This window comes from Myotis brandtii, unplaced genomic scaffold, assembly GCF_000412655.1.
Source record: "Myotis brandtii unplaced genomic scaffold, ASM41265v1 scaffold772, whole genome shotgun sequence".
NCBI classification, from domain to species: domain Eukaryota; kingdom Metazoa; phylum Chordata; class Mammalia; order Chiroptera; family Vespertilionidae; genus Myotis; species Myotis brandtii.
Genome location: NW_005371090.1, coordinates 438,383 through 455,485, shown reverse-complemented (window position 1 = coordinate 455,485; position 17,103 = coordinate 438,383). Strand labels below are relative to the sequence as shown.

At 39.9% G+C, this 17,103-nt stretch overlaps 2 protein-coding genes across 2 annotated transcripts in view; both read right to left on the bottom strand.

Moving 5' to 3' along the window:
* Positions 1 to 1,705: 1,705 nt before the first annotated feature.
* Positions 1,706 to 12,704, bottom strand: NDUFA12 (NADH dehydrogenase (ubiquinone) 1 alpha subcomplex, 12). Its single transcript, XM_005883163.2, has 4 exons — positions 12,557 to 12,704; positions 11,625 to 11,707; positions 9,215 to 9,302; positions 1,706 to 1,982 (listed from the first exon to the last, which is right to left on the bottom strand). Exons 1-4 carry the CDS (start codon positions 12,640 to 12,642, stop codon positions 1,802 to 1,804), a joined length of 438 nt encoding a protein of 145 aa, XP_005883225.1. The 5' UTR covers positions 12,643 to 12,704; the 3' UTR covers positions 1,706 to 1,801.
* A 22-nt stretch (positions 12,705 to 12,726) lies between these two features.
* The window catches only part of NR2C1 (nuclear receptor subfamily 2, group C, member 1), a 47,440-nt gene continuing 43,063 nt past the window's right edge, over positions 12,727 to 17,103 (bottom strand). Inside the window, exon 15 of the mRNA XM_014530753.1 lies at positions 12,727 to 12,819. Coding sequence (XP_014386239.1) covers positions 12,811 to 12,819 — 9 coding nt within the window. The 3' untranslated portion in view covers positions 12,727 to 12,810. The remainder of the gene's footprint in view (positions 12,820 to 17,103) is intronic.

Below are 17,103 nucleotides of genomic sequence, written 5' to 3'. Positions count from 1 at the left end.
GACTGCATATCACCTAAAGAAATAGCTAGGTGAAAGGTTCATAAACACACATCTCTACTGTTATAGCAAAGGCCCTTAAATCAAGGGTTCTGGTCCTGAGAATTAACTCAGTTCTAGGAATTGAGAAGCTGTGATCCTCTGGCTTGATTCAAGTGTCTGTTACATAGACCTATCAAGTTGGCTTTTAAAAAAAAATCAGGTTAAAATCTCTGTTGCTTTCATGCATGACTCTAAGATTACCTAACCACTTTAAGAGATTGTGCAAATCCAACATTTCCTAATTACTACCTTTCCATCTTCTCCCTCCCCATGAAGGACGCACCCATTTTTCTTCTAGCAGGTGACCCTCCAACATGCTTGACCAGAAAGTACAGCAAGTGAGGACAGAACTTCCAGTTGCTCACAGGTTTCCGTTTTAGGCCCTGGCAGAAAAGTTACTGAAGAGGCAGGTGACCGAGCATGTGAAATCTCAATCTAGCACTGGCCAGCTTTTAGTGTTTGGTCCTGCTCTACATTGGTCCACCAGCAAATTGTAGACAGCTGCCCAAAACAGCACACGGAATATAGTATCTCCTGAGGGTACCAAATTCAACCTGATCAGCTAAGTAAGGGATACTCAGCAGTGAGGCTGTGAGAAAACTGGTTTCCTATAATTGAGAAAGACTTTCAGGAGAAGCAGTTTGGTGTTTTCTTTAGCTCAGTAGTTCACAACCTCAGCTGCAATGGAACCATCGGTTGGAGCCCTCAGAGAGGCTGGTTTAATACCTTGGGCCTCTAGAGCTAAAAAATTGCCCGAGGTGATGTTAAAGTGCACTCGGGGACTTCCTAGCTCCTGCCAGATGTCCCTATACCAACAACCAGGACCCCACTCTATCCCATAATTTTCATATAAGCAACTTGAGGTTAGCTAAGTCATTTTATTGTCCAGAGTTTCACTCAATGCCTTGAGTTGAGGTTTGGGAATCAAGGTTCATTCTCTCCCTTAAGTTATCCAGTGCCCTTGAAAGCAACTATCTGACTCCATAATCCTTGCATTCTTTTTCCATCACCAGTATATTGTTCTACGGTGGCTGCTAAGCAGTATCCAAGGACCTTATCCTCAAGGAGCTCATGGATCCTGGTAACTAAAACCAATGGCCTGACAAGCTAATGGATTACTGAAGCTGCGAGCTTTCTATCCAGAATACAGAGGGCAGTGGCACTGCCTTTCGTCCTACCCAGAAACAACCAATGCCAAAGACCCCTCATTTCCCTGAAGGTCTGCCTACAACCCATTTTTTGGAATCAATATAGACATTAAAGTTCTTTTGTTTGCAAACAACAAAAAATCAGTGACCCTAGTTAGCTTAAAGAAATAATATAGTGGATGGATTCTAGGATGGTTCACACATCCAAATAAACTAGAAAGAACCAAAGCTCAGGAAACATGAAATCTCTGAAAACCTCCGTAGAGCTACCATAAAAGCCATCCATCCATTTCTGTTCACTCAACCTCTCTGTCTCTCAAGAAGATCCATTAGGCTCAGCTCAGCTTTAGGTCTTCCCCTATCAATCAGCTGTGGTAGGGAGGCAGAGTCGCAAAGCACAGACACGACCCCGGGTAAGGAGAACTGTAAACCAGCACCCACCCCAACAGAAGTCTACTTCAATTACCCACAACTGTAAGCCTCTATTTTGCAACTGATAAATAACAAGGGCAAAAAGACATTGTTTAATCAAATAATTTTAATTAACAGTAAGCAGCAAAAGTGCAATTACATGAAAAGCCTCATATTTTACATGTTTAAATTGTTCATTGTCTTTACTTGTAAGGTGTTGAAGGTGGGACCCACTCCTGAATCTTCTTTCTAGTGGTGGAATAAGGTACATATTGCTCTGAAGTGCCACTCAGGTTGAATTTATGGTTTGTCCAAATGAATTTACGAGCAGTAGGTGGTTTTGTTGTTGGAGGATCATCAGTCATACAGTGAAGCCAACGGTGCCTTAAAGAGGAGAAAGAAGACAGTTAGGAAGAGGCCGTGCAGTGTCGGGGAGGAAGGTTAAGAGGGCAGCTCTGGGGCTATTTTGTTGCTTGAGCTCAAATCTTAGCTCTATCACTAACTAACTGAACTTTTCTATGACTTAGTTTTTTCATCTGAACATCTTATTTCCTAAAGAGGGGTAAGGATTAAATGAGATGATACACATAAAGCACCTAGAAAAATTCCTGTGCATAGTAGGAATTCAACAAATGCTAGCTATTACTATTATCCTTACTGTATTTCATCAAATCTAGGACACCATCAATTTTAAGATACATCATTATTTTATGTATCTCTAAAAATTAAAAAATGCTGCCAATTAAATTATGACACTATTGATAGAATATGTACCTAATTTTAGATGTAAAAATATGTTAGAAAATTGATGAACTACAGTATCACTATGAGATACTAGAGGCTGACTCTGGAGTTCCTGTGTGCTGAGTTGCTCTGCCTCATGAAGCTGTAGTTGGAAACCCAATGCTGAGGACAAGGAAGAGGTAGAGGGTCTCTACATGCACCTTAAATTCAAGCTTAAGTCTGAACACTGGAGAACATAACATTTGTTACCTTAAAATTATTAGATCACAGTTCACAAGTATTTCAGCTTTAAGCGTTTAACCATTTAATTTCAAAGGATACTTGCTGGTAGGGGCCAGAAATCTGGCCTGAAGGAAGCTAGGAGCTTTCCTTGGAGTCTACAGGGGCATGTCTCTCTAATGACAGAGAAAGGAAGAATCAATGTCCAAGGGACAAAGAGTAGAACTGAGCAGGAAGCCAAGCTGAATTTATATGGGAAAGGAAGGAGCGAGAACTCATTCCAGATCCCCCAAGGCTCAGAGCTCATAATACAGATATGACCCTATAAAAACAGGGAATGAGGAGACAGGCATAGAACGCAGCTCCAAGAAAAAAAGGTTAACCAGCTACAGAGAAAAGGGTAAGGGGAGGAGGTTTCACTAAAATAATTAAGACTAAACCTAATAAGAAAAATTTATGATGCTATGTATGTTTAAGAGTGTTTATTAGCAATAATTGATAATACATAAAATCTGGAAACGTTTACCCAGTAAGGCTACTGGCAAGAGTCAGGGAATGAGTAAACAATTTATTCTCATAAGAAACAGGCTAGCATAACCCTTCTGTTACAATTAGTACTGAATAAAGGCTAAAGAAATAATATGATTTCCACACCAAAGAGTTTTTGCAAAACAGGTTTTCATTTTTATTCCAATTAATTAAAGACACCATTGGACTAACAGCACTGTCTAGAAAACTATGTTGCAGCTGGCATTAGAGCTTCAATTTTATGTCACTGTTATTTTCTTAAAGGACAAAATACAAAATTACTTAAACTTGATGATAAAGGCAGTGACACTACAAATGAAGACACTGAGAGAAACGCAAAAAGTTATAAATACCAAAGAGATAAATACTTATAATGAAAATAGAATACATTTTGGGAAAAACTCAATACTCAAATATTAGTTGTGTCAAAATAACTGGAAACAAAGATATTAAATGACAATTATATACTAAGCTGCTGTAAGAAAGAAAGAACTCTTACCATTTGCAACAGCATGGATGGACCTGGAGAGCATTATGCTAAGCGAAATAAGCCAGTCAGAGAAAGATAAATATCACATGATCTCACTCATTTGTGGAATATAATGAACAACATAAACTGATGAATAAAAATAGATACAGAGATACAGGTAGCCTTCCCATGCTGCTGAAATGCTCTTAATCTCTCTTTCCTCTTACCTTGCTAGCTACTACTCATTCTTCAGTGCTGGCTTGACCTCTGTGCTAAGCTCCAGATTCAGTTACTCTGCTGTTTTTGTGGCATATCTATTCACTTGGATTTCTGACAGGTATCTCAAACTTATATCTCCAAAAAAGAGGCTTCTGATTCCAACCCTCCACACACCCCAACCTCCCTTCTCCCAGTATTCCCATCTGAGTGAATGATACCACCACCTTTGAATCACCTGATTCCTCTCTATCACCTCCCAGTAATCCCCCCACCTGCCATCCTCTTCTCTACACAAGCTTCTAGAACATTTTATGCCAACCAAAAAAAACCTGATCAGTGTATACTGTATACATTTCGTCTCCTCCACATCTGTACATTCCCAACCAAAGATTGAAAACAGTACAGGCATTTACAATCTGCATTTAAGTGGATCCATGCAGTTCAAACCCGTGTTGTTCATGGGTCAACTGTATAAACTCCAAGAGCAAGGATGCAACAAGAAGAACCTGACATTGCTTCTGTGACATTCTTGCCAGAGCATAGTCTGAATCTAGTCATAAGGAAACACTGGACAAACCCAGGCTGGGGGACATTCTACCCTATAACATATCTGACCTATAATTTTCAAAAGTGCCAAGGTCATAAAAGATAAGGAAAAGCTGAGCAACCAATCCAAGGTGAAAGAGCCTAGAGAGAATTAAGATGTACATGAAATGTCTGATTAGATCATCTTGCAATAAAGGACATTGTTGGAACCACTTGATGAAACTTGAATGAGGTCTGAAGATTACACAGTAGTGGTATATCATTGGTAATTTCCTGACTTTGATGGTTATATTGTGGTTATGCAGCAGGAATCACACATTAAAATATTCAGGAGTGATGGGGCATCATTTTGGCAACTTAATATGAAATGATTCAAATAATTGTAACTTTTCAGAAAATTTGATATTCCCAATTTTTAAAAAATTGTGAAACAGATCACATCCTATCCTACCCTCCAATGAGAAAAAGTCAAAGTGTTCACCATGACTTACAAGATCTACATGATCTAGGCCCTATTTCTCCTACTTCATTTCCTAATATCTTCCCCTCTCATTCCATTCCAGTCAAATTGGCCATATTGCTGTTCTTTGAATACAAGAAATACATCTCAAACACACAGGGCTTTTGCACTTGGTTCCTGCTGCCTGGAGCTCTTCACCACCACCCCACCCCCTTTCTCCTTGCTCTCTTCATTTCCTTGAAGAAGTCTTTACTAACCCCAGGATAAAGCAGCCACCTAACCCTCCATGCTCTTTATCCCTTTATGAATGACAGCTTCATATTATCTTCTTTGTGTTTATTGTTGCCTAAAACATATAACGTATTTATTTTTCTCTTTGAGAGCAAGAACTTTGTTTTATTCACTGTTGTATCCCTGGTGTCTGCAATAGGTCTTTGCACCTGATAGGTATACAATAAATAAAGTTATTTGAATGCATAAAGATGACACACTGTATGAGTTATTCATTACTCTATGTGTAAGATAATACCTGGCTCTAATAAACCAACCCTACTTCAAACTTATTCAGGAATCAAATCACAGGCAAGAATCCACAGATTTAGAATTCCACAGTACATGACACTCAGCAAAAGGGAGTCTGAGAAACAAACAGCTGTGCTTGTCTCACATCACTTCTTTCCACGAAGACTAATCACAGGCCTTTAAACTTCCCTTACAAACAAGGGTCACTGAAGGTACTCAGCCTTTAGAGGAGGCTCCACTCCACAGAGAAATTCAGCTCTAAACCCTCAATTGCCCTCAGGCACCTGCTGGAGTGCTGTCTTCTACCACTGTCAGCTTTTCTCCATGTGATGCCAGATTATATAAAAGGGCTTGCTTGGCTGAACAGCACTTTTATCTCTTCATATCTTTTACTCTTTTGTAATTTTAAATTTGTTTCATCTCACATAATTTAAATCAGTTCCCTCCCCCACGCCCTACTCTCCGAAAATATAGACCCTGAGACCAATGTTAGATGAGTACTCTGAAGGAGATAGATCTCAATGTGAACAACACACCCACCTGCCTTCTACATCTTTACAGGACCAATCCCACCCAAAAAAACAACCAACCAAACAAATAAAAACCGGGACATTTTTTAATTTCTAAAACCAATAATTCACTTTGAGACCTTGGTCTTGAATAGTGCCCCTGACATTCAGAACGCCCCTTCGGAGAAGGCAGACAGCTCTAAACCTAAAATCACAGCTCCCCAGACCTTAACAGAACCATACATTACTTCCCATTTAAAAGAGGAAATCCAGCCTCAAATGTGGCATCAGTGCTGCTGTTACGAGCCAATGAGTTTTAGTATAGACATAATCCAATACTGTGGTTTTCAAACCACATCAATGTCATGGTTCAATGCTCCTAACTGGTCCACGTGGTAGACCAGAGGTTGAAAACTGGTTGTAGGTGAAGTCTTATAAACATGTTTGCTTAGCTCACACAATATAAAACAAAAACAAACAAATAAACAAAAACAAACCTATTCTGAACAATCAAATAGCCCATTTAGTTTAAATAAAATTAAAAATTAGCTTTCTTAGTCACATTAGCCACATTTCAAAGGGACACATGCGGCTAGTGCAGCCGTGGGCAAACTACGGCCAGTGGGCCGGATCCGGCCCGTTTGAAATGAATAAAACTAAAAAAAAAAAAGACCGTACCCTTTTATGTAATGATGTTTACTTTGAATTTATATTAGTTCACACAAACACTCCATCCATGCTTTTGTTCCGGCCCTCCGGTCCAGTTTAAGAACCCATTGTGGCCCTCGAGTCAAAAAGTTTGCCCATCCCTGGGCTAGTGGCTACCCTACTGAACAGAACAGATACAGAACATCCTATCATGTATTAGATAGTGATGTATTTAAGTTGACAAATATTTTAAATTAACATATAAAAAACAAGAAATCTCACCATAAAATACAGATTTCTACTTTCCCTTGAAAAATCATCTATCTGGAAACCCCTGGTCAAATTCTCACCTGATGGAACTGAGGAAGAATGAATAGTGCTGCTGCCCTCTTTGATGTAGTATGTGCTTTTCAGTTCATTATAGTCTTCACTATTCCTTATTGTCTCACATCTCACTCACTTTGGTTAAATGCGTGGATTTCTGATTGAGCTTTTACAATGGAAGTGAATACTCTGAGATTATCCCACTTGCCCAAAACTATTTCTGATGATTAAGCTCAACTAAAATAAAATGTCAGTTAACTTGATAAACTTACTTTTAGTTTTTTGGTGAAATTTTCTAAACTAGAAAGGATCTCCCCAGATTATTGTATATCAAACAAATGGTATTATTTCAGCAATCTATGGAATAGAGATCAGTACTTTGTCTTTTTTTTTAAAATTAAATCTTCATTGTTCAGATTATTAGTTGTTCCTCTTTTTTCCCCCCATAGCTCCCCTCCATCCGGTTCCCACCCCACCCTCTGCCCTTACCCCATCCCACCACTGTCCTCATCCATAGGTGTACGATTTTTGTCCAGTCTCTTCCCGCACACCCCACACCCCTTTTTCCCTGAGAATTGTCAGTCCACTCCCTTTCTATGCCCCTGATTCTATTATATTCACCAGTTTATTCTGTTCATCAGATTTTTTATTCACTTAGAAGGAAGCCATTCCATCACTTTGCTCCTCAGTTTTCTCATCTGAAACATGATCATACAGCTCCTTCCAGGGGGTTCTATGAGGTTTAAACAGAATAACATATACAAAGCATGCAGAACTGAGCATTCTGGATAGTCAATAATTTGTAGTTCGTTGAAATTGGTACTGTTTCCTCCATCTCATACGAAAGAAAATCAAGTCTCTGAGTTTACAATTCAGAGAGGTTAGGTCACTTGCTCAAGGTCACACAGCTAACCCCTGGTAGAACTGATATTCAAATCCAGGACGACTTGACTACATTGCCCAAGTGTCACACTGTGGTCACATGTTTTTCCAAACTCACAATTGGACTAGCTGCAGGGCAACAGAAAACCATGTTCCTCTTTGGCTTCTTATGCAACAAACCATATGGACCCTCGTGCTCTTACATAACAGGCCCAATGCTAACGAGAGGCAGTTTAACAACAACACAAAAAACAGATCGCATTCACAACAGACCACCATATGTTCTGCCGTTCCCACAGCAGCCGCCCCAACTCCTACTCAGGAGCCCACAGAAATCTTCTCGCTGAAAACAGCTTTATTCTCAAGTGACTCAAATGATTGATGCCTTTATAAAAAGAAGTGGAGAAAGAGTTTGCACTTCCTCCAAAGAAATAAGTCTTGTTAACTCCTTGGGAAAGCCCGGACCCCTGCAGCCTCCGGCGGTTTCTAGAAAATTCTTGAAAAACCTTAAAAGTGTGGTTTTGAACTCTATATCCAGTAGTTTGCTTTCCTCCATTTCTGTCATTTGTGACCTGTTTCTTTGTCTCCGCATTTTTTATGCTTCACTGTGTTGATAGAGTGGCTTTCTGTGTTAGGTGTCCTATAAGGCCCAGTGGATCAGCCTCCCCAATTACCTGAGGTGGACACTCTTGGTGCACCCCTTTTTGGGCTTTGTGTACAGTCTGGTTGTAGTTAAGCTTTGATTGTTGTAGGTATCACTGGGAGGAATTGACCTCCGAAATCAGTACTTTGTTTTGAAATATTTAATATTTGGCAATTCAAGTAAAAGCATTAGAATTTCATTTCAAAATGGTTATACAGTTTATAGTTATAAAAATCAGTTTTTAGAGATCTAAGGAACTTGGGGTTCTCTTGCTTAAGGTCAAGCTGCCAAAGATTAGCAGCAGAGTTCTTTTTGCTGTTCCCTTCACCCACAGCCAGGTGTTACTGTGGAATATTGTTTTTCCCCATAAAACAGCTACACCACTATATATCCCCACAAATAATGTGTTGTCACACCTCCATCAAGAAATAGGGTCTATGTTCTCTCCCATTAAACTTGGGCAGAATTATCCAATTGCTTCAACCAATGAAATGAGAAACTGATACTGAGCGATCTCTAAGACTAAGTGTGGACAAGGCCTCTCTCTCTCTCTCTCTCTCAGCACTTGCCTGAGGAAGCCCCAGCTATGCCCCCAACTGACAGTCAACATCAACTTCCAGACACTGAATGAAGTCTTCAGATGGCTGTGGTATCCAGCTTTTAAACCTTGCACCTAAGGCCCGAAATCCTGGAGCAGAGATAAGCCATCCACAGGTTGCAACTATCTAAATTCCTGACCTACAAAAACTATGAAATATATAACTGAGACAGATGCTTTCAGAATACCATTAACTGCCTTATAAATAAATAAGCTATTTAATAAATATTTATATAATAAAACATTGCCAAACCCCCTTATCTCCCCCCCGCCCAAAAAAAAAATAGAATGTTGACTTAGCTTACCATTCAGGGGGCACCATGCTTCCATCCACATCCCAGAATGTATTTTTGCCATTCATTTCAGTAGTATATATAACCCACCGGTGACGGCCTGAGTGAAAAGAGCAACATTTAGAAAAATGTGAAAAAGTAAAGATAACTTTAAAAGAAAACACAAAAAACCATAATTGCAAAATATCAAAGAAGACAACCTTTTAGTTAAGACTTTTATGTGCTCTTACATAAGAGAAATAGCACCCGGGGTGTAATGGTGAAGGCAAGCTCCAGGAAGTGTATGGCAACCTTCTATCAACAGCCTGGCAGCTGCCAAAGCAAAATCCCTGCACAGAGACTAAGACCTCCTCTGTGGGCGGGGCTCAGGCCTTTCCCACAGGGGAGAACCCTTGCTTCCACCCATGCCAAGAAAGCAATGGGGAGGGTAGGGGAATGTGTTCCCAGCCAGGGTATTCAGGAGAGAAAGTGCTCCTCCTGCAAATGGGGCAGGAGAAATGTACTCACAGCAATCATACTTGGCTTATATGTTTCCATATAAATATTTTTAAATGACTACCAGAGATCCTTTCAGAAATTGAATACACATAATAAGCAAACTATGTAAATGATGGTTACATAAGTAGGACAGTTCATGTCATCAAAATAATACGGCTACGGCCTTGTTTAACACATTTCTATGGAGTAGTTGGAGGCCTAGCCACAATTTACAAGACTATTTCTTTATTTTTTATTATTATTATTTTTTTAGAGAGAGTGGAAGGGAGGGAGAGACAGAGAAACATCAATGTGAGAGAGACACGTTGATTGGTTGCCTCCCACACATGCCCCGAGGGGGTCTGGGGATCAAGCCTGTAACTGAGATACATGCCCTTGACCGAAATCAAACCCGGAGCCCTTTAGTCCATGGGCCGATGCTCTATCCACTGAGCCAAACTGGCTAGGGCTACAAGACTATTTATTTTGGGTCCTTAAGATGGGCAAAGACCTGGATTCCAATCAAGATTCCGTCACTTATCTATGAATATTAGGTACATTTTATGAGACTCAGTCAGTTTCTTTGTCTATAAAAGTAAATGTTTATACCTCATTTGAAGGTTGCTGTGAAAATTAAATATCACACATATACATCTACTTTAACATCAGACATGTAAGTGCAAAATAAGTATCAATTCCTTCTACCCCTTCCTCACTGCCCCAACCCACAGGGAATACTGAATTCAACTCTATAATAGATTTTAAACCAGTAAGCACAAGGTAATCTGCATTTACTTTATAGAGTTTATTTTATAATCAACAAATATAAAGTAATGCAATTTAAACATGACCATATCTATTTAATATTTTTAAAAAAATAATAAAGAAATACATATTTCAACCAGGATTTGCTTCTTCTATTAGAGAGATCAATCTTGAGAATAAGTAACCTGTAAAAAAATCAATAAAATATATTTTTAAAAAAATAATAAAGAAATACATATTTCAACCAGGATTTGCTTCTTCTATTAGAGAGATCAATCTTGAGAATAAGTAACCTGTAAAAAAATCAATAAAATATATTTTTAAAAAAATAATAAAGAAATACAGATTTCAACCAGGATTTGCTTCTTCTATTAGAGAGATCAATCTTGACAATAAATAACTAAAAGTAAGCTGTAATCCAATAAGGCAGGGGAACGTGAAGGCAAATGGAGAAAACCTTGGGTAAGGTTCATACAGTTAGGCCATGATGCTAGAGCTGGGCCTTAACAATCTTGAGATAAATATATTAAAATTTTTAAATGTGTATACTCAGACTCAGCAATTCCGTGTACAGAAATTTATTCTTAGAATATTAAAAGTAGGTACAAGCAAGTTCACTGAAGCATTGTTTCTAGCAAAAAAAAAAAAAAAAAAGTTGAAGGCAACCTAAATGTCTATTGATAGTAAAGTGTGTTTGGCTTCAGTGTATAGAGCGTTGGCCTGTGGACTCAAGGGTCCTGGGTTTGATTCCAGTCAAGGGTACATGCCCCGGTTGCAGGCTAGATCCCCAGTGGGGGGCATGCAGGAGGCAGCCAATCAATGATTCCCTCTCATCACTGATGTTTCTATCTTGTTTGAAAAAATAATGGTTCTTCTATACAATGGAATATTGTGTTGCTATTAAAAAGAATGCTGTGAAAATTTTTTTAAATAAAAATACACAAATATCCAAACAAAAAAGAATGCTGTAGATACATCCAACTAACTAATATGGGAAAATTGCCCAAGGTTTTTATGAAAAAAAAAAAAATTCCGTTTATCAACAACATGAATAACACGAAATAAAAAGAGTGTATGTAGGTTTATACATTCATTAAAGAAGCTACTTGTACATTATGGGAAACAGAGTCAAATCAAAATTTAAGCTCACTCCCTTTACTCATACCGATACTGCACTCACCAAAAAACTGCTTGTTGTCTTCATAGTACTTGTTTCCATATTTGTCTTCACCCACTAATGTACCAACCCTCACATCATTTGCCCTGTGAATACCCAAAAGAAAAGAGATAGTTTAGAAAGATTCTTTGTTCAAAACACAAACATAAGTAGAGAATACCGACTTTAAGAAACAAAGGCTGCTGCATCAATAAGAAAAAAGAGGAGATGCTTGGGGAGGGACTAGCTCACCCCGCCCACTGCTGCACACTCGCCTCCAGGTGCAGCTCTAGAACACACGCTCCTGTTGTCCCCAGTGCCACCTGAAGAGCACAAGACGGGATAAACTGGCCCAGGCGATATACTTAAACTGCACTAAATATAAAGATGCAAATTACAAAACTCCTTTTATCTCCTATCAGAGGCACTGGAGTTAGTAAAAACCTTCAGGAAATCAGGAAGCCAAAGTCTATCATCTTAAAATGATATGAATGTCCGAGCTGTCATTCGACTCGGGGTCTCCAACCGGCTTCCACGGACGATGCTGCTAGTCGGATTCAGCCAATGTCAGGACTAGCAGAGACCTTTACGATCACCTTGTGCAACGCCTTACCGCACGGAGGAGGAAACTGAAGGCCAATAAAGGGTTAAAAAGACCGTCCCCAAGGTCACACCGTGCGTGGTTAGCAACGCTCATTACGCTCCAGGAAGCAGGGCAGGGGGCAGCCGAGATGCCCTCGCCTCCACGTCCCAGCCGTGTCTGGAGCTGGCTGTGGTCCTGTCTCTGGGAGACCCCGGGAAGAGACTATGGCCCGGGGGTGAAAGGCAGAGATTGGGCCGGCTGTCCTTGACCAGAGCTGCGGTTTCTCCAAGGTGACCCAAGCCCGCGCCCCTTTCCAAAAGCCCAGCCAGCTCAAGTCCAGCCCAGAGGCCGGGCGCATGGCTCCGCCGCCTACCTGAAGAGCATTCGCAGCCAGCCTCGGAGGCCATTGTGGCCGCTGACCTGCTGCAGTCCTCGCCTCAGGACCTGCAGGAACTCCATCTTGCCCCGCAGGCCTGGCCTTCCGGGTGCGCTGCTTAAAATGCGGCCGGGGGAAGCGAACGCTCACTTGCAGGGAGCCTACCACACAAGGTTCCCACCGTTCTGCGCATGCGCGCAGAGCCGGAGCTTGCTTGCGCGACCGCTTTCCCATTTCCGAAAAAAGCGCGGTTAGGTTTCCTTGGGAAGCAAAGGCACAATAAACTTTCACCAATGCATATAAGTTGTATTTAGAAGGCGGGATATGTGGTGGAAAACACCTAGACTAGGCCTCCCCAGGTGGAAGTTCCTCTTTTGGGGACCCCAGGTTCCCCATATCAAATGATTGATTCAGACTTCTTCAAAATCCTTCCTAGGGCCATGATTCTTTAGAAACAAGATGCCATTAAGGAATTCAATATCGAGCTCATAATGATATTGAGTACACATACTAGCGTTGTGTAGGAATAGCGAGGAGGAATCGAAACGTATATGATTAAGTATCTGCTCTCAAGGATTTGGTGATTTAGTTTCAAGGTTAAAATTCAAGTATTTAAATTTATTACAAAAGTAATTTGTGCATTATATATAGTTTACTTTAAAATAAACAAATATAAACTAATGCAATTTAAACATGACCATATCTATTTAAAGAAATACAGATTTCAATCAGGATTGCTGCTTCTATTAGAGAGATCAATCTTGAGAATAAGTAACAAAAAGTAAGCTATAATCCAATGAGGCAGGGGAATGCAAAGGCAGATGGAGGAAACCTTGGGTAGGTTTTCATAGAATTAGGCATGGCCCTAGAGCTGGGCCTTAACAATCTCGCAATAAACACATTAAAAATGTAAATGTGTGTACAATACGTATGTACAATTTATATTTCTTATATATGTACATAATTTTTTGATAGTTCAATTGATGTTTCTTTCATTTCAGATTTAACCCATTGGAATTAATATTCAAAGTGTGCATACATTTTTTTTTAGATACCCTATATATATATATATACTGTCATACAGGAATGGAGCAACACAGTCACAAATGAAGCCCCTAAACCCATTCCCCCTCACCCAGAACTGCCTGGAGTGAGGCGGGGCTCAGAGTCTGATCAGGAGGCCTCCTGGATCCTCAGAGGCAGTGCCCTTAGCTTCCTTGCTTGAGGATGTGTAAACCTGCTCCAGCAGTGGCACAAGCCCTGGTCCCTGGGTGTCCTGCTGTCCAGAGAAATCTTCAGCTTGTCCAGGTAGGAGTCCTGGGACCTCACCAGGTCAGGGGCACTCTGGTAGAACTCCACTGCCAGCAGCATCTCATGAAAGATGTCATTACTCAGGAAGCTGTCCTGGACATAGGCTATCTCCACCTCTGTGGGGATGCTGTAAGTCACTGGACCTTTGCCAGCAGGGACACCAGCCGGTTACTACCAGCCACTCCAAGCCTCCCAACCCATAATGCTCCATCCCACACATCAGGCCCTGCTGTGCATATTTAAAATTTTAAATAATGCAGGCTATTAAATAAACACTATTCCTAATTTTCCAGTGGCTATTTCATTTTAAACAATATGCTTTTTAAAAAATCTATATATTCCTTGACCCATCAATTTGGAACATTTTCTCTTGACTCTCAACTATTTGAGATGAGAAATTTAGCACCTCACTTTCTTCACCTATTTTCATCCTTTGCTCTTCAGACTCTAGGTCAACATTATCATTACTTTCAAAAGATTAAGGTTTATAAGATTTACACTTGAATTGTAACTGCAAGTTTCCATTGCTGTGAGTTTAAAAACTGAAGCACAGTATTTCATGAAAGGATCAAGTAATATAACTAGATCCAAGAAAAGTATTTAATTTTATACTATTAAATCTTCAACCCCAAAGGAAAAACTTGCAAATATCAGGGTCAAATTTTCTTAAACTCTATTAATTAGTCAAAATTCAAAATCACATTTGAATTTGTTTTATGTTGAACTGTGATTTTCATGCACTTTTTGTTTTCCTATTTTTTAAAAGTATCCATTTGAAATATTTCTATATAAGAACTCTTAAAAACAGAATCATATTGTCATTATCTCACATTAAAAAGTTAGTAATTCCTTAATATGAGATACTCAGAGGGTTCAAATTTCCCCCACTGTCTCAATACCTTTAGTGTTTCCAACCATATGTTGTAACTGGTTGATCTTTATTTCTTTTAGTCTATAGGTTTCTCCCATTTTCCACCCCCTGCTTCTTTTTTTGTCCTTCCAATATATTTGATGAAGACACTGGCAGTTTCTCCCGTAGAATTTCCCTTAGTCTGGATTTTGTTGATTGTGCCTCTCATTAATATTCTTCTATCCCCTGTATTTCCTGTATATTAGTAATTAATCTAGGTCAGGGGTGGGCAAACTTTTTGACTCGAGGGCCACAATGGGTTCTTAAACTGGACCGGAGGGCCGGAACAAAAGCATGGATGGAGTGTTTGTGTGAACTAATATAAATTCAAAGTAAACATCATTACATAAAAGGGTACGGTCTTTTTTTTTTTTTTAGTTTTATTCATTTCAAACGGGCCGGATCCGGCCCGCGGGCCGTAGTTTGCCCACGGCTGATCTAGGTGCTTGACCAGATTGGTGGGGTGTTAAGTATATTTTATGTGATGATATCCTTCCATCAGGACACACACATGGTGTCCGCTTGCTTCACTTTTCATTTTAGCAGCCACTGATGAGCATGCCTAGGCAATAATTTCCTAATATCCCTAAAGTTCTTTTTCCTTTTCTTTACTTGAAATTTTAAATTGAGATAGTTATAGAGTCACATGCAGTGTAGGGTAATACAGAGAGATCCTATCCTGTTTATACTTCTGTTTCTCTTAATGGTATAACATTTTGCAAACTATACCATCACAACCGGGATACTGACATTAATGCAATCCACTGAGCTTTACCTCTACTCATTTGTGTGTGTGCGCGTATTTAGTTCTACAGTTTTATCACCTGCAAGTTCTTGTATGGCACCACAGTCAAGATAGTGAATAGTTCTATCACAAGATATCTATTGCCTTATTACATACTTCTCTCCCCTCTAAAACCCCCTCTTCCTTAAACTCTTACTATTAAAATATAAGACCTCCTGATTTGACTCCCTAATATTATTTTCTTATTTTCTATTTCTTTATCTTTTCTTATGCTTTCTGGGTGAGTTCAACTTCATCTTCCAACGAATTGCTTTGGCTATAATTTTTAATTTCCAGGGACTGTTCCTTGCACCAATTTTCCCTTTTTAAAGCATCCTGTTCTCATTTAATGGATATAGCATCTAGCTTTTCAAAATATCAATGAGGGTATTTTTCTGATCCCTCCATTATATCCTCCCCGCTCTATGTGTGATTCTTAGGTATTACAGATTTTCCTTAAATATCTGGGGATCCTGGCTCCACACTCCTATTTATTAGGCACTAAAGAGTTCAATGAAAACACCATGTATACACACACACGACTTGAAAGCAGGTTTCATGGAAGTGATAATGTGATAATCAGGCATGTTATCTAGACACAAGCAAAAGTGAGTGTCTGGAGATCATTTCTCTGGAGGTAGTTTTTCTGAAAACAGCATTCTGCAAACACAATTAGAGAGCCCACATTCAGAATGCAGATTTTAACTTAATCCATATTTTCTTGTCTTAGTCCTCACTTGAGGCATTTTTTTTCCCATTGATTTTTTTAGAGAGTGAAAGGAAGGGGGGACTGAAAAACATGGATTGGTTGCCTCCCACATGTGCTCTGAGGGGGGTGGGAAGACAGGGATTGGAGCCTGCAACTGAGGTACAAGGTACGTGCTCTTATTGGAATCAAACCCATGATCCCTCAGTCCGCTGGCCAATGTTCTAACCACTGAGCAACCAGCTAGGGCTTAATCCATATTTTCAACCCTATATCTAATCCAAGCCTTCTATTATGCCTGGCATCCTGTAAGTCCTATGATCTTCTAGTTAGTTTTTAAATAGCATTAACCTTTGACTTGCTGCTCGAAAAGGGGGGTGGGGGCTGCCCGGCTTGCATGGCTCAGGAGTTGAGCATCAACCTATGAACCAGGAGGTCACGGTTCATTCCGTCAGGGCACATGCCCAGGTTACGGGCTCAATCCCGTGTTGGGCATGCAGGAGGCAGCTGATCAATGATTCTCTCTTATCATTTGATGTTTCTTTCTTTCTCTCTTTCTCTCTCTCTATATATATAACACACACACACACACACACACACACACACACACACACACACACACACACACAAGTGGCCAGAAATTATGACCATCCCATCAGTACTTCGTTGGGCCACCTTTTGCCTTCAATACTGCGGCGATTCTTCTTGGCATCGATTCCACAAGATGTTGAAAGGTGATGCGAGGAATCTGACACCATGCCTGATGAATAGCACTGTCCAGTTCTGTGAGATTTGATGGTTGTGGAACCAGCTGCTTGATGGCTCTTTTAACT

Coding starts and splice junctions, on each gene's coding strand:
- NDUFA12 (XM_005883163.2), bottom strand. CDS start 12,642: ATGGAGTTCCTGCAGGTCCTGAGGCGAGGACTGCAGCAGGTCAGCGGC. Junction 9,303..11,624: donor AGACAACAAGCAGTTTTTTG/GTGAGTGCAGTA, acceptor CTTTTCACTCAG/GCCGTCACCGGTGGGTTATA. Junction 1,983..9,214: donor AGCATGGTGCCCCCTGAATG/GTAAGCTAAGTC, acceptor CTCCTCTTTAAG/GCACCGTTGGCTTCACTGTA.